This window comes from Xenopus laevis, chromosome 3L (genome assembly GCF_017654675.1).
Source record: "Xenopus laevis strain J_2021 chromosome 3L, Xenopus_laevis_v10.1, whole genome shotgun sequence".
In the NCBI taxonomy this organism is placed as follows: Eukaryota; Metazoa; Chordata; class Amphibia; order Anura; family Pipidae; genus Xenopus; species Xenopus laevis.
Genome location: NC_054375.1, coordinates 3,825,589 through 3,851,549, shown reverse-complemented (window position 1 = coordinate 3,851,549; position 25,961 = coordinate 3,825,589). Strand labels below are relative to the sequence as shown.

At 39.7% G+C, this 25,961-nt stretch overlaps 1 protein-coding gene across 3 annotated transcripts in view; it reads right to left on the bottom strand.

Annotated features, from left to right (window-relative positions):
- The window catches only part of scube1.L (signal peptide, CUB domain, EGF-like 1 L homeolog), a 127,706-nt gene that overhangs the window by 69,951 nt on the left and 31,794 nt on the right, over nucleotides 1-25,961 (bottom strand). For all 3 annotated transcript variants that reach the window (XM_041585840.1, XM_041585841.1, XM_041585842.1), the window contains exon 4: nucleotides 15,173-15,307. In XM_041585840.1, coding sequence (XP_041441774.1) covers nucleotides 15,173-15,307 — 135 coding nt within the window. The remainder of the gene's footprint in view (nucleotides 1-15,172; nucleotides 15,308-25,961) is intronic.

The following is a 25,961-nucleotide window of genomic DNA, read 5'->3' as shown; positions in this document are numbered from 1 at the left end:
GTTGAATAGGTAATACAGGTATGGGGACAGTTATCCGGAAACCCATTATCCAGAAATCTCCAAACAAGGGAAAGCCGTCTCCCATACACTCCGTTTTATCCAAATAATCCACATTTTTCAAAATTATTTCCTTTGTAATAATAAAACAGTCGCTTGTACTTGATCCCAACTAAGATATAATTAATCCTTATTGGAGGCAAAACCAGCCTATTGGGTTTATTTCATGTTTATATGGTTTTCTAGAAGATTTAAGGCATGAAAATCCAAATTACGGAAAGATCTGTTATCTGGAAAGCCCCAGGGCCCAAGCATTCTGGATAACAGGTCCCATACCTGTACTTAGTCCAAATTAATATAATAATTAATCCTTATTAACGAGGTAGTTTACCTTTAAATTAACTGTTAGTATGATGTAGAGAGGGATATTCTAAAACAATCTGAAATTGGTTTTCATTTTTTATTATTTGTTGTTTTTTACAGCAGCTCTCCAGTTTGTAATTTCAGCAATCTGGTTGCTAGGGTCCAAATTTCCCTAGCAACCATGCATTGATTTTAGTGATGGGTGAATGTATTCACCAGGCGCGAATTTGCTGCGAATTTCTGTGTTTCGCAGCTTAGACAATTCTGACGCCGGCGACAATTAAACTCCCATTGACTTTAATGCTCGTTGAAGTGTCCCGGGGTCGGAACTATCATCGGCGTCAATTTTGACGCCCACGAATTGACGCCTGTGTCAAAATTTGCGTTTTGTGAATTTTTCTGCGTTTTGCGAATTTTGTGGGAAATGCTCACATTTTTCGGCGACGCAAAATGGGAGTAATTCATCCATTACTAATTGATTTGAATAAGAGACTGGAATATGAATAGGAGAGGGACTAAATAGAAAGAGGAGGAATAAAAAGTAGCAATAACAATACATTTGTAGCCTTAAAGAGCATTTGTTTTTTAGATGGGGGTCAGTGACCCCCATTTGAAAGCTGGAAATGAGCAGGAAAAAGGCAAATAATTGAAAAGCTATAAAAAATAAATAATGAAGACCAGTTGAAAAGTTGCTTAGAATTAGCCATTCTATAACATACAAAAAGTTAAATTAACGGTGAAGCACTAGAATAAATTTGGCAGGCGCGAATTCATGTCGAATTTCTGCGTTTCGAATAAATTTGCGAAACAGCCCTGAAAATTCGCCAGCGTCAAAACATTTTGGAAAAGTCGCTCGCATCAAAACCATCACATGTCAACATTATTCGGACGTCAATTGACTTTAACACCGAGTGTCAGAATTGACGTGGTCGTCAAAAGTCGCACGTATTTTTTTGGTGAAGCGAAACGAGGCAAATTCGCCCATCGCTATGAAGCAGCCCTTTAAGGGCACGCCATTGAATCCTGTTCCGTCCGACCCTCTCGGCTGAATTGTATTTCGAATTCTTTTATCGGCAGAGGCCAAGTAATTGCAATTGTGGGCGCCCCTAGGATATATATCGAGGGATCTTTTCTGTAAATGTGGAAAAATAAAAAGATCTTGTTCCCGTGATCGGCCAATAACAGTGAGTCATTAGCTGGACTGGGTCACAAAGGGACCATTCGACTAATAAGCTCTTCTCAATGTTCTTTTCAATACGTTTTTCTGGAATTCAGAAAGAATTCAGAAGAATTCAGAAAGAGCCAGCACTTTAGGATGGAACTGCTTTCTGGCAGGCTGTTGTTTCTCCTTCTCAATGTAACTGAAGGAGTCTAAGTGGGTCCTGGATTTTACTATTGAGTGTTGTTCTTAGATCTACCAGGCAGCTGTTATCTTGTGTTAGGGAGCTGCTATCTGGTTACCTTCCCATTGTTCTGTTGTTTGGCTGCTGGGGAGGGGGAAAGGGAGGGGGTGATATCACTCCAACTTGCAGTACAGCAGTAAAGAGTGACTGAAGTTTATCAGAGCACAAGTCACATGACTAGGGGCAGCTGGGAAACGGACAATATGTCTAGCCCCATGTCAGATTTCAAAATTGAATATAAAAAAATCTGTTTGCTCTTTTGAGAAATGGATTTCAGTGCAGAATTCTGCTGGAGCAGCACTATTAACTGATGTGTTTTGAAATAAACATGTTCTCCCACGACAGTATCCCTTTAAGTAATAAAAAAAAGAACAGGTTTAAAGCAGTGATGTAACTGAGGGGCAGATTTATCAAGAGTCGAAGTGAATATTCTAATTTTTAAACTCAAATATTAGTGTACTTTGACTAGGGAATAGTCGAAATTCAAACTGAATTTGAAAAAAAATTGAAAATTCGAATATCAAAACTTATCACGTACTGTCTCTTTAAAAATTCGACTTCGATTATTCGCCATCTAAAACCTGCCGAATTGCTGTTTTAGCCTATGAGGGACCTCCTAAAACCTATTTGGAGTTATTTGGTGGACTTAGAAAAAGTTTATTTTGGAAAATACTTCGATTCGAATTTGATCGAATACAGCTTATTCACCCAAAGTTAAAAAATTTGATTTTTTAAATAAATTTCGGTTGGTCTTGTTTTATCCGAATTTCGAGGTGATGGGAGTTACTGTAAGTCTACTAGAAAATCATATAAACATGAAATAAACCCAATAGGCTGGTTTTGCCTCCAATAAGGATTAATTATATCTTAGTTGGGATCAAGTACAGGTATGGGACCTGTTATCCAGAATGCTCGGGACCTGGGGTTTTCTGGATAACGGATCTTTCTGTAATTTGGATCTTCATACCTTAAGTCTACTAGAAAATCATATAAACATGAAATAAAGCCAATAGGCTGGTTTTGCCTCCAATAAGGATTAATTATATCTTAGTTGGGATCAAGTACAAGCGACTGTTTTATTATTACACAGAAAAAGGAAATCGTTTTTAAACATTTGGATCATTTTTATAAACTGAAGTCTACGGGAGACGGCCTTTCTGTCATTCGGTGCTTTCTGGATAACGGGTTTCCGGATAACTGATCCCATACCTTTTTTATTATTATGATTATTATGATTATTATTTTCATACAGGGAAAAGCAAAGAACAGCCAGTCTGTAGCAATCGTTACATGACCCCACAGACCTATCTAATTTACGCTAATCGAGTTACTCGGAAGGAGAAGGCAGAAGCCACAATTAACATGTGTATTGAATTTGTCTAATCTAGTTTTGTGGCTTTGTCATGTACAACGAGGAAATTGGTTGGACAGATGGAGGAAAGGAGAGTTCAGAAAACACATATTCAGACGGGCGTTTGAAGCTGCGCTCCCCTGCGTTCCGGTTTTATGCGTTCAGCCGCAGGAATAGACGCATTCAGTTGTTTTCAATGGGGCTGTACTCACACAGACGCATGTAGGTGGCGAACGCAGGTTGAGACGCAACATGCTGCATTTGTTCCTGCGTTCGGCGCCTACATGCGCCTGTGTGAATACAGCCCCATTGAAAAAAATGAAATGCGTCTACTCCTGCGCTCCCCTGCGGCTGAACAGGGTTCCCCAATCCCCTGCGTTCCGGTTTTATGCGCTCAGCCGCAGGGGAGTTCATTTCGTTTTTTCCAATGGGGCTGTATTCACACAGACGCATGCAGGCGCCGAACGCAGGTTGAGACGCAACATGCTGCATTTTTCCTGCGTTTGGCGCCTACATGCGTCTGTGTGAATACAGTCCCATTGAAAAAAACGAAATGCGCTCCCCTGCGGCTAAACAAGGCTCCCCTGCGTTCCGGTTTTATGCGCTCAGCCGCAGGGGAGTTCATTTCGTTTTTTTCAATGGGGCTGTACTCACACAGATGCATGTAGGCGCCGAACGCAGGTTGAGACGCAACATGCTGCATTTGTTCCTGCGTTCGGCGCCTACATGCGCCTGTGTGAATACAGCCCCATTGAAAAAAACGAAATGCGTCTACTCCTGCGCTCCCCTGCGGCTGAACAGGGCTCCCCTGTGTTCCGGTTTTATGTGCTCAGCCGCAGGGGAGTTCATTTAGTTTTTTTCAATAGGGCTGTATTCACACAGACGCATGCAGGCGCCGAACGCAGGTTGAGACGCAACATGCTGCATTTTTCCTGCGTTTGGCGCCTACATGCGTCTGTGTGAATACAGTCCCATTGAAAAAAACGAAATGCGCTCCCCCTGCGGCTGAACAAGGCTCCCCTGCGTTCCGGTTTTATGCGCTCAGCCGCAGGGGAGTTCATTTTTTTTTTCAATGGGGCTGTACTCACACAGACGCATGTAGGCGCCGAACGCAGGTTGAGACGCAACATGCTGCATTTTTCCTGCGTTCGGCGCCTACATGCGCCTGTGTGAGTACAGCCCCATTGAAAAAAACGAAATGAACTCCCCTGCGGCTGCCCTGCGGCTGAACGCATAAAACCGGAACGCAGTGGAGCGCACCATCAAACGCTCGACTGTAGGAGCCCTAAAGATAGTCGGGGAATCTATCAGGGAATATATTGAGCTTCCAGCATTCCTACTGGTAGATTTAGGATAGTGCTTTATAAATCTCTGTTCTAGCGCATGATAAGCACATGGATTTCCACTTTTCCTGTTTTATTGTATAATATTCCACTTAATCATGCACAAATCCACTATTTTGGATTCGGCCGAACCCCCGCATCCTTCGCGAAAGGTTTGGCCGAATACCGAACCGAATCCAAATCCTAATTTGCATATACAAATTAGGGGTGGGGAGGGGAAAACATTTTTTACTTCCTTGTTTTGTGACATTTCCCTCCCCACCCCTAATTTGCATATGGTTCGGCCAGGCAGAAAGATTCGGCCTAATCTGAATCCTGCTGAAAAAGCCAGAATCCTGGATTCGGTGCATCCCTAATTCCACTGAACTCTAACACTTTTCAAGTTTTACCTGTAGCTGAGCCAAAACAGACTTTGCTTCAACGCAGCTTGCGGATTCTAGGGATGCACCAAATCCAGGATATGGCCTTTTTCAGCAGGATTCGGATTCAGCTGAATCCTTCTGTCGGCCGAACCGAATCCGAATCCTAATTTGCATATGTGGGGAGGGAAATTGTGTGACTTTTTGTCTCAAAACAATAGGGATGCACCTAATCCACTATTTTGGATTCGGCCGAACCCCCGAATCCTTTGCGAAAGATTCGGCCGAATACCGAACCGAATCCGAATCCTAATTTGCATATGACATTAGTGGTGGGAAGGAGAAAACATTTTTTACTTCCTTGTTTTTTGGCAAAAAGTCATTTGATTTCGCTCCCCGCCTCAACTTGCATATGCAAATTAGGATTCGGTTCGGCTGGGCAGAAGGATTCAGCCGAATCCGAATCCTGCTGAAAAAGGCTGAATCCTGGCCGAATCCCGAACCGAATCCTGGATTCGGTGCATCCCTACAAAACAAGGAAGTAAAAAAATGTTTTCCCCTTTCCACCCCTAATTTGCATATGCAAATATATGCAAATTAGGGTTCGGTCTAATCTTACGCGAAGGATTCTGAGGTTCGGCCGAATCCAAAATAGCAGATTCCATTTCATTAATCGTTTTTACTTCCCCTTTATTTTAATTTCCAGGGCTCAGTCTTCATTAAGCTCTAGAGAATCTGATCTCCCATGTTTAATGTTGCCTTAAAGGGGGACCCGTCACCCACACCTGAAAATCGGTATAATAAAAGTCCTTTTATAATTAATCATGAAACCCAAATTGTTTTTTTTTTATTAAAACAACCATACTGGTTATTAACCCATTTAAAACTCTCAGCTGTCAATCATATATTGCCTGCCCCTCCTCTACACCTCAGGCATAAAGGCGAGGCAGGCAATTACTTTCACTTTCCATTCTGCAATTTCCCCTCCATTTCCAACATTTAGGGGCACATTTACTAAGCTCGAGTGAAGGATTCGAAGTAAAAAAACTTCGAATTTTGAAGGTTTTATTTGGGTACTTCGACCACCGAATAGGCTACTTCGACCTTCGACTTTGACTTTGAATCGAACAATTTGAACTAAAAATAATTAGATATTCGACCATTCGATAGTCGAAGTACTGTCTCTTTAAAAAAAACTTTGACTACATACTTCGCCACTTAAAACCTACCGAGCATCAATGTTAGCCTATGGGGACTTTCTAAGCTTTTTTTGATCGAAGGAAAATCGTTCGATCTAAGGATTTTACTTCGATGGTCGAATAGAATATCGAGGGTTAATTAACCCTCGATATTCGACCCTTAGTAAATGTGCCCCATCATTTTGTAGCCAGTGGCTGGGCATCAGGTGCCCAATAGGGTTAATTAACCCTCAATATTCGACCCTTAGTAAATGTGCCCCATCATTTTGTAGCCAGTGCCTGGGCATCAGGTGCCCAATAGGGTTAATTAACCCTCGATATTGGACCCTTAGTAAATGTGCCCCATAATTTTGTAGCCAGTGCCTGGGCATCAGGTGCCCAATAGGGTTAATTAACCCTCGATATTCGACCCTTAGTAAATGTGCCCCATAATTTTGTAGCCAGTGCCTGGGCATCAGGTGCCCAATAGGGTTAATTAACCCTCAATATTCGACCCTTAGTAAATGTGCCCCATAATTTTGTAGCCAGTGCCTGGGCATCAGGTGCCCAATAGGGTTAATTAACCCTCGATATTGGACCCTTAGTAAATGTGCCCCATAATTTTGTAGCCAGTGCCTGGGCATCAGGTGCCCAATAGGGTTAATTAACCCTCGATATTCGACCCTTAGTAAATGTGCCCCATAATTTTGTAGCCAGTGCCTGGGCATCAGGTGCCCAATAGGGTTAATTAACCCTTGATATTCGACCCTTAGTAAATGTGCCCCATAATTTTGTAGCCAGTGCCTGGGCATCAGGTGCCCAATAGGGTTAATTAACCCTCGATATTCGACCCTTAGTAAATGTGCCCCATAATATTGTAGCCAGTGCCTGGGCATCAGGTGCCCAATAGGGTTAATTAACCCTCGATATTGGACCCTAAGTAAATGTGCCCCATAATTTTGTAGCCAGTGCCTGGACATCAGGTGCCCAATAGGGTTAATTAACCCTCGATATTGGACCCTTAGTAAATGTGCCCCATAATTTTGTAGCCAGTGCCTGGGCATCAGGTGCCCAATAGGGTTAATTAACCCTCAATATTCGACCCTTAGTAAATGTGCCCCATAATTTTGTAGCCAGTGCCTGGGCATCAGGTGCCCAATAGGGTTAATTAACCCTCGATATTCGACCCTTAGTAAATGTGCCCCATAATTTTGTAGCCAGTGCCTGGGCATCAGGTGCCCAATAGGGTTAATTAACCCTCGATATTGGACCCTTAGTAAATGTGCCCCATAATTTTGTAGCCAGTGCCTGGGCATCAGGTGCCCAATAGGGTTAATTAACCCTCAATATTCGACCCTTAGTAAATGTGCCCCATAATTTTGTAGCCAGTGCCTGGGCATCAGGTGCCCAATAGGGTTAATTAACCCTCGATATTCGACCCTTAGTAAATGTGCGTCAGAATACGTCAGTGTGTCTACCCAAATTCTGTATTAGAGAACCATCTAACCCCTAACCCATCCATATATTCTTATTTACCTCTATACAATCAGAGATGCAGATTATTTGTACGATGAACGAAATTTGTACGTATATTTGAATGCTAAAGGGATTGTTCTCCTTTAAATTAACTGTGAGTATGACGTAGAGAGGGATATTCTGAAACAATTTGTAATTGGTTTTCATTTTTTATTATTTGTGGTCTTTGAGTTATTTAGCTTCTTATTCAGCAGCTCTGCAATTTTGGCCATCTGGTTGCTAGGGACCAAATTCCCCTAGCAACCACACACTGATTTGAATAAGAGACTGGCATACGAAGAGGAGAGGGACTGAATAGAAAGATGAGGAATAAAAAGCAGCAATAACGGGGTTATTTACTAAAATCCGAATTTTTTATTTTAAAAAAATAACCACAACCAACCTCCTACGCCCGATTTTAGCTTATTTATTAATAAGAAAAACTAGATTTAATCAGATCGCGGGAAAAACTAGATAAAATCGAGAGAAAACCCAAATTGCTTGAATTTTTCTGGCTTTTCTCCAAATTGCTCCGATTTTTCCCCCCCGGATTGTATGTTTTTTTCAATTTTTTGCCCAAAAAAAGAGGATTTTGGGCTAAACCCAGCACAGAACACAAAAACTTTAAATTGAGATAGAGGCCTCTCCCACTGACTTATAGAGGACCTCAACAGATTTTCAGATTCAGATTTTCAGATTCGGGCTTTTTGCAGCATCGGGGTAAATTACATTTCAAAAAATGTGAGTTTTTGTTTCCCCTAAAAATGTGAGTTTTCCAGTGAAAAAATAAATGGAATTTTTCAAGATTTTAAAATTTGGATTTTAATAAATAACCACCTACATGTGTAGCTTTACAGAACATTTGTTTTTTTTACATAGGGTCAGTGACCCCCCACATTTGAAAGCTGGAAAGCCTCCAGAAGATGGCAAATAATTCACTGCAATTGGTTTTCACTTTTTAGCATTTGTGGGTTTTGACTTATTTAGCTTTTTATTCAGCAGCTCTCCAGTTTGCATTTTCGGCAATCTGGTTGCTAGGGTCCAAATTCCCCTAGCAACCATGCATTGATTAGAATGAGAGACTGGAATATGAGTAGGAGAGGCCTGAAAAGTAGCAATAACAATGTGTAGCCTTACAGAGCATTTGTTTTTTTTAGATGGGGTCAGTGACCCCCCATTGGAAAGCTGGAAATAGGGAAATAATTAAAAAAACTATAAAAAAATAAACAATGAAGACCAATTAGAAAGTTGCTTAGAATTATAACATACTAAGGGGGTTATTTAATTTATCTCAATATTTTCTGCTACAAACTTCAAATCTGCTCGGGTTTTTTGCTCTTATTTATTATTAAATTTTCCCGAAAGTTTGCTTTGCGGGAAAAAAAATCCGATTTTCACAATTTTTTCGGATTTTGTATCCGATTTTCATAATTTTTTGGATTTTCATGATTTTTTTGGATTTTTTCACAATTTTTTCCGATTTTTCACCCGAAAACTCAGAAAACGTCGGGGTATTGCACAAAACCCAGCGCACATCAAAAAATCATTGGGACTCCTCCCATTGACTTATATGCAACTTCGACATGTCTGAGATGCCGGATTTTCAGATTCGGACTTTTCCATTCTCTGTCTGGGTTTAATAAATTCAGAAAAATTCATGATTTTTTAAAAGTCCAATTTTATAAATAAAAAATCACGAATTTCTCATGATTTTTGCATTCGGAGTTTAGTAAATAACCCCCTAAAAGTTAACTTAAAGGTGAACCACCCCTTTAATATGGGGCAAAACCACTGATCATAGGTGACTTCGACTGTCTCGATTAATTGGGCTGCTCCACAAAATCCTTAGACACAGGAATCACTTTCTCTTCATTCCAATTCGAAACATGTCAGTTCATTAAAGTATAGAAAAAGTGTTTTTTTGGGAATAACATGTTCTAGTGATTTGGTGTTTTCCCCCTAATATTATGCCAAGGCTTTTCTCCCCCATTTCTAGAAGCAACAAGTGTGTCCGTATTTGCCTTTTTTACACAAAAACAGACTTATGTGCTCCTATTCGCTGGGCACCTTGAAAAACCGACATAAAAACCACAAAGTAGAAAAAAAAAATGCAAATAGACGTTGGAACGTTAGTAACTGCGGTGGGAAAACTATGAATATTTATCCGCTAAGTAAATCGGGAAAGGGAAAGGAAACCTATGAATTCACTTTTACATTTCATACACTTATTACATAGGAAAGGCAACAATGACATTCATGTAACTGCTTTATTGTTTGGGGCAGAAATATATAAAAAGAAGCAGTAAATGTGGAATAAGAGGGGCTGTGTTCACTGAGGGCTGGAAAGGAAAGTGTAAGCGAAGGGTCGACGAGGCATCACCTGAGGACAATGATCTCTCTGATCAGGAAGAAGGAATCAGCCAGGGGGTGGGTGAGGGGAGCTTGAGGAGAAATAGGGGGGATTTTCCTGATTTAAGTTGCCCAAATAGTGGCTCCGACACTCAGGGGCACATTTACTAAGCTCAAGTGAAGGATTAGAATAAAAAATATTTCGAATTTCGAAGTATTTTTTTGGCTTCTTCGGCCATCGAATTGGCTACTTCGACCTTCGACTACGACTTCGACTTCAAATGGAACGATTCGAACTAAAAATCGTTCGACTATTGGACCATTCAATAGTCTAAGTACTGTCTCTTTAAAAAAACTTCGACCCCCTACTTCGCCACCTAAAACCAACCGAGCACCAATGTTAGACTATGGGGAAGGTCCTCATAGGCTTTCTAGCCAATGTGGGATCAAAGGAAAATCGTTCGGTCGATGGATTAAAATCCTTCAAATCGTTCGATCGAACGAATAGCTCTAAATCCTTCCACTTCGATATTCGAAGTCGAAGGATTTAACTCTCGATTAACCCTCGATATTCGACCCTAAGTAAATGTGCTCCTCAGTGACTTCTAATATCCTTATCATTTACAGTAGGGGGTACATTATCCCTTATAATACATGAGTGATACTCCGAGTTCCCTGTATAACTCAGGCTGCAGCCTTGTGTCTTTATATGGTCACAGAACAACCCCTCAGTGACTTCTAATATCCTTATCATTTACAGTAGGGGGTACATTATCCCTTATAATACATGAGTGATACTCAGAGTTCCCTGTATAACTCAGCCTGCAGGCTTGTACCTTTATATGGTCACAGAACAACCCCTCAGTGACTTCTAATATCCTTATCATTTACAGTAGGGGGTACATTATCCCTTATAATACATGAGTGATACTCAGAGTTCCCTGTATAACTCAGCCTGCAGGCTTGTACCTTTATATGGTCACAGAACAACCCCTCAGTGACTTCTGATATCCTTATCATTTACAGTAGGGGGTACATTATCCCTTATAATACATGAGTGATACTCAGAGTTCCCTGTATAACTCAGCCTGCAGCCTTGTGCCTTTATATGGTCACAGAACAACCCCTCAGTGACTTCTAATATCCTTATCATTTACAGTAGGGGGTACATTATCCCTTATAATACATGAGTGATACTCAGAGTTCCCTGTATAACTCAGCCTGCAGCCTTGTGTCTTTATATGGTCACAGAACAACCCCTCAGTGACTTCTAATATCCTTATCATTTACAGTAGGGGGTACATTATCCCTTATAATACATGAGTGATACTCAGAGTTCCCTGTATAACTCAGCCTGCAGCCTTGTGCCTTTATATGGTCACAGAACAACCCCTCAGTGACTTCTAATATCCTTATCATTTACAGTAGGGGGTACATTATCCCTTATAATACATGAGTGATACTCAGAGTTCCCTGTATAACTCAGCCTGCAGGCTTGTACCTTTATATGGTCACAGAACAACCCCTCAGTGACTTCTAATATCCTTATCATTTACAGTAGGGGGTACATTATCCCTTATAATACATGAGTGATACTCAGAGTTCCCTGTATAACTCAGCCTGCAGCCTTGTGTCTTTATATGGTCACAGAACAACCCCTCAGTGACTTCTAATATCCTTATCATTTACAGTAGGGGGTACATTATCCCTTATAATACATGAGTGATACTCAGAGTTCCCTGTATAACTCAGCCTGCAGCCTTGTGCCTTTATATGGTCACAGAACAACCCCTCAGTGACTTCTAATATCCTTATCATTTACAGTAGGGGGTACATTATCCCTTATAATACATGAGTGATACTCAGAGTTCCCTGTATAACTCAGCCTGCAGCCTTGTGCCTTTATATGGTCACAGAACAACCCCTCAGTGACTTCTAATATCCTTATCATTTACAGTAGGGGGTACATTATCCCTTATAATACATGAGTGATACTCAGAGTTCCCTGTATAACTCAGCCTGCAGCCTTGTGTCTTTATATGGTCACAGAACAACCCCTCAGTGACTTCTAATATCCTTATCATTTACAGTAGGGGGTACATTATCCCTTATAATACATGAGTGATACTCAGAGTTCCCTGTATAACTCAGCCTGCAGCCTTGTGCCTTTATATGGTCACAGAACAACCCCTCAGTGACTTCTAATATCCTTATCATTTACAGTAGGGGGTACATTATCCCTTATAATACATGAGTGATACTCAGAGTTCCCTGTATAACTCAGCCTGCAGGCTTGTACCTTTATATGGTCACAGAACAACCCCTCAGTGACTTCTAATATCCTTATCATTTACAGTAGGGGGTACATTATCCCTTATAATACATGAGTGATACTCAGAGTTCCCTGTATAACTCAGCCTGCAGCCTTGTGTCTTTATATGGTCACAGAACAACCCCTCAGTGACTTCTAATATCCTTATCATTTACAGTAGGGGGTACATTATCCCTTATAATACATGAGTGATACTCAGAGTTCCCTGTATAACTCAGCCTGCAGCCTTGTGCCTTTATATGGTCACAGAACAACCCCTCAGTGACTTCTAATATCCTTATCATTTACAGTAGGGGGTACATTATCCCTTATAATACATGAGTGATACTCAGAGTTCCCTGTATAACTCAGCCTGCAGCCTTGTGCCTTTATATGGTCACAGAACAACCTCTCAGTGACTTCTAATATCCTTATCATTTACAGTAGGGGGTACATTATCCCTTATAATACATGAGTGATACTCAGCATAAATTTTGCTCTCATTAAACTCCAGCAGAGAGGAAAGCTCAGTCTGCAGACAAGGCTACAAAGCTTTATGAGCCCAGGCTACTTGTTACTGGAAAGAGAAGCACACTGGTTGCCAATCGCTGCTCGGCTGAATCACAAATGTAAAGGGAAAGTATCAGTTGTGCCCAGCAGCTGATGGTGGTGGAGATGAGAGATTAGTGATGCCTAATGTCCCATAGAGAAATCTGCAATGTCTATTTATTTTAGGGATGCACCGAATCCAGGATTCGGTTCGGGATTCGGCCAGGATTCTGCCTTTTTCAGCAGGATTCGGATTCGGCCGAATCCTTCTACCCGGTCGAACCGAATCCGAATCCTAATTTGCATATGCAAATTAGGAGCGGGGAGGGAAATTGCGTGACTTTTTGTCAGAGAACAAGGAAGTAAAAAATGTTTTCCCCTTCCCGCCCCTAATTTGCATATGCAAATTAGGGTTCGGATTCAGTTCGGTATTCGGCCGAATCTTTCACGAAGGATTCGGGGGTTCGGCCGAATCCAAAAAAGTGGATTCGGTGCATCCCTAATTTATTTTCATTCATTTACACTTTCTGTTTTACAACTTGCTCTGCCTTAGAATAATCAGCCTTGTCTGGTTGCTAAGCTGTATTTAACCTGGCAACCAGGCCGAGGAGAGGATCACAATACAACCAAAGCCTCACATTATACTTTTTGGCCACAAAGCCACCGTGTCAGACTGGGCCGCGGGACACCGGGAAAAAACCTGGTCGGCCACAGCCCAGCTATGTCCCCCCAATTGGGTGCCCCGTTAAAAAAACTTTTGCTGCTTTGCAGTAGTGATGGGCGAATTTATTCGCCAGGTGCAAATTTCCGCCCGCAAAATATATTTGACGCCGCCGACAATTCCGCCGCTGGTGACAATTCTAGGCTCCCATTGACTTTAATGGGCGTCAGAATTGTTCCCGGCTTCGCAATTGTCGGTTTCGTGAATTTTCCGATGTTTCGCGAATTTCACAGGAGATTTTCGAATTTTTCAGCGAAGCAAAGCGGGAGAAATTCGCCCATCACTACTTTGCAGGCATGCGACGGACCGACGCTCACACAGAGGGATGCCAGGAGGGGGCCCCCGGTGACTAGGGTTGCCAACTTTTATGGAAAAAAATACCGGCCTTCTGATATTTTTGTGGTTTTTCCCTATAAATAACATTGGCATCAAAGCAACATTTTTACCGGCCAGTAAAATACCAGCCAGGTGGCAACTCTACCGGTGACTGCCTGGAGGGGCCTTCATGTGACAGTCCAACTGGGCCCCCATTACTCCAGTCCAACCCTGTCCGGGACCCCGCCTGCCACAAAGCCCCCTCTGGGCCCTCACAAGTACCTTTTCTTGCTGTAACCAGGGCAGAAGCGGGAGGTCGGGGGTAGTGGAGACTAATTTGGGCAGAGCCGGGTTCCCACTGGGTTTTTGCCCAGGGCCCCACCGACCCTGACAGTCATTATCAAAGGGATACTGTCAAGGAAAAACATGTTTTTCCCAAAACACATCAGTTAAAAGTGCTGCTCCAGCAGAATTCTGCACTGAAATCCATTTCTCAAAAGAGCAAACAGATTTTTTTATATTCAATTTTGAAATCTGACATGGGGCTAGGCATATTGTCAGTTTCCCAGTTGCCTCAAGTCATGTGACTTGTGCTCTGATAAACTTTAGTCACTCTTTACTGCTGTACTGCAACTTGGAGTGATATCACCCCCTCCCTTTCCCCCCAGCAGCCAAACAACAGAACAATGGGAAGGTAACCAGATAACAGCTCCCTAACACAAGATAACAGCTGCCTGGTAGATCTAAGAACAACACTCAATAGTAAAATCCAGGTCCCACTGAGACACATTCAGTTACATTGAGAAGGAAAAACAGCAGCCTGCCAGAAAGCATTTCTCTCCTAAAGTGCAAGCACCAGTCACATGACCAGGGGCAGCTGGGAAATTGACAATATGTCTAGCCCTGTGTCAGATTTCAAAATTGAATATAAAAAAATCAGTTTGCTCTTTTGAGAAATGGATTTCAGTGCAGAATTCTGCTGGAGCAGCACTATTAACTGATGGGTTTTGTAAAAAACATGTTTTCCGATGACAGGATCCCTTCAAGTAGGAGAAATAACAGCCTGCCAGAAAGTAGTTCCATCCTAAAGTGCAGGCACAAATCACATGACTGGAGGCAGCTGGGAAACTGACAATATGTCAGATTTCAAAATTAAATATAAAAAAATCTGTTTGCTCTTATGAGAAACGGATTTCAGTGCAGAATTCTGCTGGAGCAGCACTATTAACTGATGGGTTTTGGGAAAAACATGTTTTTCCTTGACAGTGTCCCTTTAAGACTGTTCTTGAATAGAAAAGCAATTCATATTAACGCTGCAGCTTCCTTTCCATGAGTTATTGTTGAGTATTTTTTTATGAATATGTCAGAAAAGAAAGACTCTGTGTGTAACTTTGCTTTTCCATGAAAGCTGAACTTACCGTGGGAGCGATGAATACAAGTATGTTGGTTGTCACTGAGGAAAAATCCGTCCTTACACTGACACTCATAGCTGCCCATGGTGTTAACACAGATTTGCTGACACCCCCCGTTGTTATCCAAACACTCGTCAACATCTGTAGAACAAAGAAAACAAAAATTATCTTAGAATCCAACAAAACCAGGGTTAGGAACTTAGAAATAATAATAAATTTGTAGATACCATTCCCCTATAAAACATAAATATCTCTATAGAAAGGAATGTTCTGGGCACACAATAAGCTATACCCTCATACTGTACTGTCTAAGGGAATCAATATGGCACCTCCTCCTCCCATATGTATAAATACAAATATACAGAGAAGGAATGTTCTGGGCACACAATAAGCTATACCCTCATACTGTACTGTCTAAGGGAATCAATATGGCACCTCCTCCTCCCATATGTATAAATACAAATATACAGAGAAGGAATGTTCTGGGCACACAATAAGCTATACCCTCATACTGTACTGTCTAAGGGAATCAATATGGCACCTCCTCCTCCCATATGTATAAATACAAATATACAGAGAAGGAATGTTCTGGGCACACAATAAGCTATACCCTCATACTGTACTGTCTAAGGGAATCAATATGGCACCTCCTCCTCCCATATGTATAAATACAAATATACAGAGAAGGAATGTTCTGGGCACACAATAAGCTATACCCTCATACTGTACTGTCTAAGGGAATCAATATGGCACCTCCTCCTCCCATATGTATGAATACAAATATAAATAGCAATGTTCTATGTACATAATAATAAAGGGAGAACACATGTTAAACTCAATGTATCAATCAGAGACCTGCCTTGAAAAAGTTCAATGTTTTCTGTCCAAGTTTTGTTCCAAAGCAAACAAAAGAAAAAAGGCCTCGCCAGTGAAATGAGATTTATTGCTTTGGAAGGGAAAAAGAAAAAAAAGAACAATTCCTCTTAGCTTTGTCATCAGGGACTGCTTCCTACACTCGTTATGTTTATTAACTTACCATAAAAATCAGTGATGGGCGAATTTGCGCCCTACGGCGAAAAATTCGCAAAACGGCGCCGGCGTCTCATTTTTGACGCCGGCGCCCATTTTTGACACCGGCGCCAGTTTTTCGATAAAAAAATTTTGACGCCGCTGAATTTTTCCTGCGCATTTCACGAATTTATTCGCTGGCGGCGAATCACGCAAATTCGCCCATCACTAATAAAAATAAATGGGATCTGTACCCGCTTACACCCCATATTGGAGGATAAAACCCACTTTGATTCTGGCCAGGAGCAGAAAGGAAAGGAGGAGAATTAAGTACAAGGATGGGATCCGTCATCTGGAAACCCGTTATTCAGAAAGCTCCGAATTACAGAAAGGCCATCTCCCACAGACTCCATTTTATCCAAATAATCCAAATGTTTAAAAAACAATTTCCTTTTTTCTGTGTAATAATAAAACAGTCGCTGGTACTTGATCTCAACTAAGATATAATTAATCCTTATTGGAGGCAAAACCAGCCTATTGGGTTTATTTAATGTTTATATGATTTTCCAGTGGACCTAAGAGGTAGGAAGATCCAATTACGGAAAGATCCGTTATCCGGAAAACCCCTGATCCTGGGGTTTTGTGTAATTGGGATCTGTGTCAGCGTCAGGGTATTCCAATTAACCGTATGGCTACGACTGAGAGTAAAAAATTCTCTTTTGTGTTACAGAACATTTATAAAAAAGTAAAGTGCGAAACGCGTCCTGTGCTACGTTGTGTATCGCTAATGAACTTGTGAAACTCATTATAGACTATTTACTGTTTGACTTGCGAAAAGACATTTTGAAGTGGTGATTCAAGGCCTTAAAGTGTCACATTATTCACATGACTGAGCGCGTTCAATCCTTTGTTTATACACAGTATAAACGTGGCAAAGCGTTACTGGAAATAGAGCTGATGCTGCAACTGAATGGAAGAGACATTTACTAAACACAGCGTCTCGAACGGATTCATTATTGCGTCTCTTTAAAGTAAATGTTCCCTCAGCTTCAGGCCTACAGTCCTTTCTCACAGGAGCGGCCCAACATAAAGGACATTATTGGGTAAAAAAAAGGCTCTTTATAGAGTTCTGGTATTGAAGAGAACAGCATGTTTCAATTACCAGAGTCATAACCCCCTACAATGTAGTCTTGTTTAATGAAAGAGGGACTTCTTAAATCTCAGTGTCCCGAGTCGACATTGTCACTTTAATAAGCAAATCTATAAAATGAGTTTGTGTCTGACCATTTGCCCCGTCCTCTTCCCTTTGTTCCCATATTACACCCCTGGAATGATTGTTAGTGGTTGAGTCTAGCAAAGAATTATCATTTTAATCTTCAAACACTGGGGATTTGGGGTTTTGTATTCTCACTGGCTGTGACCTAAACCTGACTCTGCAGTCTAAATGGATCATCAAACACTGGAACCTTCTCATTCTATTGTTCTATAGACCAAACGGTCAAGTGCTGCCCTCCAGTAATTATTTATTCCTCTGCCCCCTACATTGCCCAAGTCTTATTAACCTTGAATGCCTTAACCTACAGTTTTTATGTTACTTACTATCCACTACACAACCGACATCTAGAAAGAAACAAGGAAAGAAAGAAAGAAAGAAAGAAAGAAAGAAAGAAAGAAAGAAAGCGAAAGAATGGAAGGACAAAAGAAAGATGGAAAAAAAGAAAAGGAAAGAAGGAAAGACAGAAAGAAAGAAAGTAAGAAAGGAAAGAAGGAAGGAAGGACAAGAAAAGAAGGAAAGAAAGAAAAAAGAAAGAAAGGAAGGACAAAAGAAAGAAGAAAAGAAAGAAAAGGAACAAGGAAAGAAGAAAGAAGGAAAGAAAGAAATAAGGAAAAAATAAGAAAGAAAGAAAGAAAGAAAGAAAGAAAGAAAGAAAGAAAGAAAGAAAGTAAAAGAATGGAAGGAAGGAAAGAAGGAAGGAAGGCCAAAAGAAAGATGGAAAAAAAGAAAAGGAAAGAAGGAAAGAAAGAAAGAAAGGAAAGAAGGAAGGAAAGACAAGAAAGAGAAGGAAAGACAGAAAAAAGAAAGAAAGGAAGGAAGGACAAAAGAAAGAAGGAAAGAAAGAAGAAAGGAAAGAAAAGGAACAAGGAAAGAAGAAAGAAGGAAAGAAAGAAAAAAAGAAATAAGGAAAAAATAAGAAAGAAAGAAAGAAAGAAAGAAAGAAAGAAAGAAAGAAAGAAAGAAAGAAAGAAAGAAAGAAAGAAAGAAAGGAAAGAAATAAAACAGAAAGGATGGCAGGACAAAAGAAAGAAGGAAAGAAATAAAAGGAAGAAGAAAAGAAAGAAGGAAAGAAAGAGAAAGAAAGAAAGAAAGAAAGAAAGAAAGAAAGAAAGAAAGAAAGAAAGAAAGAAAGAAAGAAAGAAAGAAAAAAGAGAAAAAGAGAAAAAGAGAAAAAAAGAAATAAGGGAAAGAGAAAGAAGGAAGGAATAAGAAAGAAAGGAAGGAAGGACTGACAAAAGAAATATAAGGAAAGAAATGAAGAAAGAGAAGTAAAGAAAGAAGGAAAGAAATAAAGAGAAGGAAAAGAAGAAGGAAGAGAAAGAAAAGAAAAAAAGAAAGAAAAAGAGAGAGAGAAAGAAAACATAGAAGGAAGGACTGACAAAAGAAAGATAAGGAAAGAAAGAGAAGTAAAGAATGAATGAAAGAAATAAAGAGAAGGAAAAGAAGAAGAAGAAGAATAAGAAAGAAAGAAAAGAAAAAAAGAAAGAAAAAAAAAGAGAGAGAACAAAAACAAAGAAGAAGAAAATAATAAGAATGAAGGAAAAAGGAAGAAAGGACAAAAAAAAGAAAGAATAAGAAGGAAAGAATATGAAGGAAAGAAAGAAAGAAAGTAAGAAAGAAAAAAGAGAAAAAGAGAAAAAAAGAAATAAGGGAAAAAGAAAGAAGGAAGGAATAAGAAAGAAAGGAAGGAAGGACTGACAAAAGAAATATAAGGAAAGAAATGAAGAAAGAGAAGTAAAGAAAGAAGGAAAGAAATAAAGAGAAGGAAAAGAAGAAGAAAGAGAAAGAAAAGAAAGAAAAAGAGAGAGAGAAAGAAAACATAGAAGGAAGAAACTAATAAGAAGGAAGGAAGGACAAAAGAAAGAAGGAAAGAAAAGGAAGAAAGAAAAGAAGAAAGAGAAGGAATGAAAGAAAGAAAAAAAGAAAGAAAGAAAAAGAAAGATGGCTAAAGAAATGACTATTTTTCTAGATTTTATATTTTCTCAGAAAAAAAACTTATAATAAATAACCCCTCTTTAATTGAGTTGCATTTAAAGGGCTGGTGGTTTCTGTATGTTTCCCCTTAGGATTTGGTATAATGATGTCCCTATAAAGAGTAAGGAGCCCTGTGTATCCTGCTAATGACCTTTCACATCCTATTCTGTAGCTTCTGTTTAAGCCGCACATGAGAAACAAGTAGCCGAGAGCTCAGACACTATAAACTTCCAGTGCTAATGAAACAAATACATTTGCTCCCATTTACAGTCCTATTAAGCAGAGGCACCACATGACTCCCTGGTCTGTCCAATAACAGCGCAGCTTCTATCCACTATATCCGTGTTTATTTAATCACTTATCCACCTATACAAGAAAAACTTATTTCATTATAATACACAAAAGCCATGAATATCTTGTAAATTATATCCTTATAAACGGTGAGTAGTGATGTCATCAGTTATAAACGGTGAGTTCTGATGTCATTTCTGTCACATGACTCACTAAAACTTGTGTATTATAATAAATAAAGTTCCCCCAGTTGCAAAATATGAGGATATTAGAAGTAACCTCGGAGTTCCATGACCTGTATAAAAACTCGTACTTTTATATGGTCATGAAACTCCTCGGTAACTTATAATATCCTTATATTTTACAAGAGGGGGTACTTTATTCACTATATTATCCGGATGCAGCTTTTTCAAGTAAACTGTTTTTATTACAAAGTCACAGCAGGGAAGGAAAGTGGGAGACATGGGAGAGTCTCTGTGCAAGTGAGGCGTCTGGGACACAACGTGAAAGCGAAATTCGAAATTGTTATCGATATTGTCGTTTCCTATTTGTGTGAATCATTATGAGCGCTCATAGTTAGTCACGAAACTCTAACAACACAGACGCCCGGGTTTCTCAACCACTATGTTGTAAGATCCTCCCAAACATTTCAATTAGGAAATTCTTAAAGTCGTACGCATTAATCCCATGAGAAGACTTAAATAAGTCAATTTCTGTCACAGTGCCTTTAAAGCTTAAAGGGATACTGTCATTGGGAAAACATTTTTTTTTCAAAACCCATCAGTTAATAGTGCTGCTCCAGCAGAATTCTGCACTGAAATCCGTTTCTCAAAAGAGCAAACAGATTTTTTTATATTTAATTGTGAAATCTGACATGGGGCTAGACATATTGTCAGTTTCCCAGGTGCCTCAAGTCATGTGACTTGTGCTCTGATAAACTTCAGTCACTCTTTACTGTTGTGCTGCCCCCCCAGGAGCCTAACAACAGAATAATTGGAAGGTAACCAGATAGCAGCTCCCTAACACAAGATAACAGCTGCCTGGTAGATCTAAGAACAACACTCAATAGTAAAATCCAGGTCCCACTGAGACACATTCAGTTACATTGAGTAGGAGAAACAACAGCCTGCCAGAAAGCAGTTCCATCCTAAAGTGCTGGCTCTTTCTGAAATCACATGACCAGGCAAAATGACCTGAGATGCACCTACACACCAATATTACAACTAAATACACTTGCTGCTTCAGGAATGACATTTTATATTGTAGAGGGAATTATTTGCAGTGTAAACAGTCATTTAGTAAATCATGACAGAATTAGTGATGGGCGAATTTATTCGCTAGGCGCAAATTCACGGCGAAATTTGCGCGATTAACCGCCGGTGAAAAAATTCACAAAACGCCCGCAAAAATTCGCCGGCGTCAAAAAAATTTCCGAAGAAAATGGACGCCGCAAATTTTTCGCCGTGCAAATTCGCCCATCACTAGACAGAATCCTTTTAAATACAATATAAGGTCTTATAAAAAGGAGTGGTTCATTTTTAAGCGAAGTTTTAGTATGTTATAGAATGGCTAATTCTAAGCAACTTTTCAATTGGTCTTCATTATTTATTCTTTATAGTTTGCCTTCTGACTCTTTCCAGCTTTCGAATGGGGGTCACTGACCCCATCTGAAAAATAAATACTCTGTAAGGCTACAAATGTATTGTTATTGCTAATTGTTATTACTCCTCTTTCTATTCAGGCCTCTCCTATTCATATTTCAGTCTCTTATTCAAATCAGTGCATGGTTGCTAGGGGAATTTGGACCCTAGCAACCAGATGTCGGAAATTGCGAACTGGAGAGATGCTGAATAAAAAGCTGAATAACTCAAAAATCACAAATTCTCTTTGGCTTTCTCTGCCAAAACTCAAGGTGCTTCTAGGGCTTGCCTGTAGATTATTTAAACTTTAAAAAATATATCTATATTTTCTTATAATTTAATAACTAATCTTAAAGGGGTTGCTCACCTTCAAATACTTTTTTCAGTACAGTTGACAGCAGAAACTTTTTTCAATGACTTTCTATTTTTTATTTGTGACCTTTTTTTCTAATATTAAAGTTTAAACTTTAATTTTTTACCTTCTTATTTGTTTCTAAAGCAGCTTGGGGGGGTCGCAGACTCTGTAACTGTTTAAAATTGTTATTTGAGGGGTTATTTATCAAAGTCCAATTTTATCTCAAGACTTTCTGCTACAACTTAGATCAAATCCGCTCGGTTTTTTACTGTTATTTATTATTAAATTTTCCAGAAAATTTGGTTTGCGGGGAAAAAAATCTGATTTTCACAATTTTCTTGGATTTTTCACCCAAAAACTCAGATTTCTTGTGCTTTTTTTTCCCAAAAACTCAGAAAAATTCGGGGTAGTGCACGAAACCCAGAGCACATCAACAAATCATTGGGACTTCTCCCATTGACTTATATACAACCTCAACAGGTCTGAGATGCCGGATTTTCAGATTCGGACTTTTCCATCCTCAGGTTTTAATCAATTCTGAAAAATTTGTACAATTTTATTAAAAATTTAAATTGATTGAATTAATCAAGTTTTCCTGCAAAACCCACTGAAAGAAACTCGAATATCACGAAGGCTATTAATATCTTCAAATGGTTCAAGCGTAGTGATGGGCGAATTTATTCGCCAGGCGCAAATTCGTGGCAAATTTGCGCGATTCGCCGCCAGCGAATAAATTCGCAAAACGCCCACGAAAATTTGCGGCAAAAATTCGCCGCGTCAAATTTTTTTTTAAAAAACTGCAAAAACGAGACGCTGGCGCCGTTTCACGAATTTTTCGGCGTTCCACGAATTTTGCGCAAAGTTCGCAAATTTTTCGGCGAAACGGCGCAAATTCACCCATCGCTTTTCAAGGGACCTCTGCCATTGACTTCTACACGACCTCGACAAGTTTTAACTGGATTGTTGTTTGAATTCAAGCTATTTCCAGCTTCAGGATATAATAAATCTCGAATCATTTTAGATTTTTTATACCCCGAGGATGGAAAACGTCCGAATCCGAAAATCCGCATCTCAGACCTGCCGAGGTTGTACATAAGTTAATGGGAGAAGCTCCAAAGATATCCTGATCTGCGCTGGGTTTTGTGCAATAATCTGAAGATTCTGTGGTTTTCAGGCAAAAAATTTTTTTCCTGCATGCAAAATTTTCAGGAAAATGTATTAATAAATAAGGGGAAAAAACCTGTGCGGATTTGGTAGGAGTAGTTTTCAAATTTTGATAAATAACCACTCTAATTTACTATTCCCTGCACTGCTAAAACTGGTGTGTTTATACACTAGAAACACTACTATAGTTTATATAAACAAGCTGCTGTGTAGCCATGGGGGCAGCCATTCAAGCACAGGATACACAGTAGATAACAGATAAGTACTACTATAGTTTATATAAACAAGCTGCTGTGTAGCCATGGGGGCAGCCATTCAAGCACAAGATACACAGTAGATAACAGATAAGTACTACTGTAGTTTATATAAACAAGCTGCTGTGTAGCCATGGGGGCAGCCATTCAAGCACAGGATACACAGTAGATAACAGATAAGTACTACTATAGTTTATATAAACAAGCTGCTGTGTAGCCATGGGGGCAGCCATTCAAGCACAGGATACACAGTAGATAACAGATAAGTACTACTATAGTTTATATAAACAAGCTGCTGTGTAGCCATGGGGGCAGCCATTCAAGCACAAGATACACAGTAGATAACAGATAAGTACTACTGTAGTTTATATAAACAAGCTGCTGTGTAGCCATGGGGGCAGCCATTCAAGCACAGGATACACAGTAGATAACAGATAAGTACTACTATAGTTTATATAAACAAGCTGCTGTGTATCCATGGGGGCAGCCATTCAAGCACAGGATACACAGTAGATAACAGATAAGTACTACTATAGTTTATATAAACAAGCTGCTGTGTATCCATGGGGGCAGCCATTCAAGCACAGGATACACAGTAGATAACAGATAAGTACTACTATAGTTTATATAAACAAGCTGCTGTGTAGCCATGGGGGCAGCCATTCAAGCACAGGATACACAGTAGATAACAGATAAGTACTACTATAGTTTATATAAACAAGCTGCTGTGTAGCCATGGGGGCAGCCATTCAAGCACAGGATACACAGTAGATAACAGATAAGTACTACTATAGTTTATATAAACAAGCTTTATCAAACAAACAACACACTTCTCAATACAGTTTCATTTTACTTTCCTCTGGACGTTCCGGTCAAAAGTACCAGATGAGCAAAACGAACTCAAATAAATCAAAATGATTTCACTGCAGAGGTTAGAAACGATTCTGGGAAAAAAAGGACTTCTAGTGAAAATTCTACTTTTTTTTTTTGTAATAACAAATTGGCACAACAAATCCATTTGTTACAAAAAAAACAATTTCATAATTTCTTGCCTGGAATCCAACTATTCAATAACTAAATTAAAAAACATTCATTTCCTTTGCAAATAAATCACATTTTATTAAATAAAAAAAAAAAAAGGAATAAATCCCCAGTCCAGAGTTAAGTAGAAGGAAAAATATTTTTAGTCTTCAACCGAAAATCTCTTGGTTTATAGATTTCAGTTGTAGTCAAAAAGGAGGGGTCTGCTTCCATTTAACCATTTTTAACATTTTCTATTGTCCTTGTGTCCTTGCCTGTTCCCTCCTCCATTGTGTCTTTCAATAGCAAAGAACTTAAGGCATAAAGATCCAAATGTTGGAAAGATCTGTTATCTGGAAAACCCAACTCCAGAGCATTCTGGATAACAGATCCCATACCTGTACTTGATCCCAACTAAGATATAATTAATCCTTATTGGAGGCAAAACCAGCCTATTGGGTTTATTTCATGTTTATATGATTTCCTCGTAGATTTAAGGTATGAAGATCCAAATTAAGGAAAGATCTGTTATCTGGAAAACATCAACTCCAGAGCATTCTGGATAACAGGTCCCATACCTGTACTTGATCCCAACTAAGATATAATTAATCCTTATTGGAGGCAAAACCAGCCTATTGGGTTTATTTAATGTTTATATGATTTTCTCATAGATTTAAGGTATGAAGATCCAAATTAAGGAAAGATCCATTATTCGGAATACCCCAGGTCCTGAGCATTCTGGATAACAGGTCCCATACCTGTACTTGATCCCAACTAAGATATAATTAATCCTTATTGGAGGCAAAACCAGCCTATTGGGTTTATTTAGGGGCACATTTACAAAGCTCGAGTGAAGGATTCGAATTAAAAAAACTTCGAATTTCGAAGTGTTTTTTTGGCTACTTCGACCATCGAATGGGCTACTTCGACCTTCGACTACGACTTCGACTACGAATCGAACGATTCGAACTAAAAATCGTTCGACTATTCCAACATTCGATAATCGAAGTACTGTCTCTTTAAGAAAAACTTCGACCCCCTAGTTCGGCAGCTAAAAGCTACCGAAGTCAATGTTAGCCTATGGGGAAGGTCCCCATAGGCTTGCCTGCGTTTTTTTGATCGAAGGATATTCCTTCGATTGTTGGATTAAAATCCTTCGAATCGTTCGATCGAACGAATAATCCTTCGATCGTTCGATCGCAGGATTTGCGCTAAATCGTTTGACTTCGATATTCGAAGTCGAACGATTTTAGTTCCTGGTTGAATATCGAGGGTTAATTAACCCTCGATATTCGACCCTTAGTAAATCTGCCCTATAATGTTTATATGATATTCTTGTAGATTTAAGGTATGAAGACCCAAATTACAGAAAGATCCATTATTCGGAATACCCCAGGTCCTGAGCATTCTGGATAACAGGTCCCATACCTGTACTTGGTTCAAACCAAGATATAATTAATCCTTATTGGAAGCAAAACCAGCCTATTGGGATTATTTAATATTTACATGATTTTCTAGTAGACTTAAGGTATGAAGATCCAAATTATGGAAAGATCATTATCCGGTAAACCCCAGGTCCCGAGCATTCTGGATAACAGGTCCCATACGTGTACTACCGTTGTCAGGCCGTATAGAGGCACATACAGATGTGAGCGCACTCATATAACAATACAGGAGGAGGCTTTGGGCTCGTGAGTGAAGAGCATGAAACACTGCACATTTACATGGCGGACACTCTAAGGAGCGTGGGAAAATTCCGGCAGCCCAGCAGCATTGACAAAAGCCAGAGTCATGAAAACTCCTCTCCTGCTGC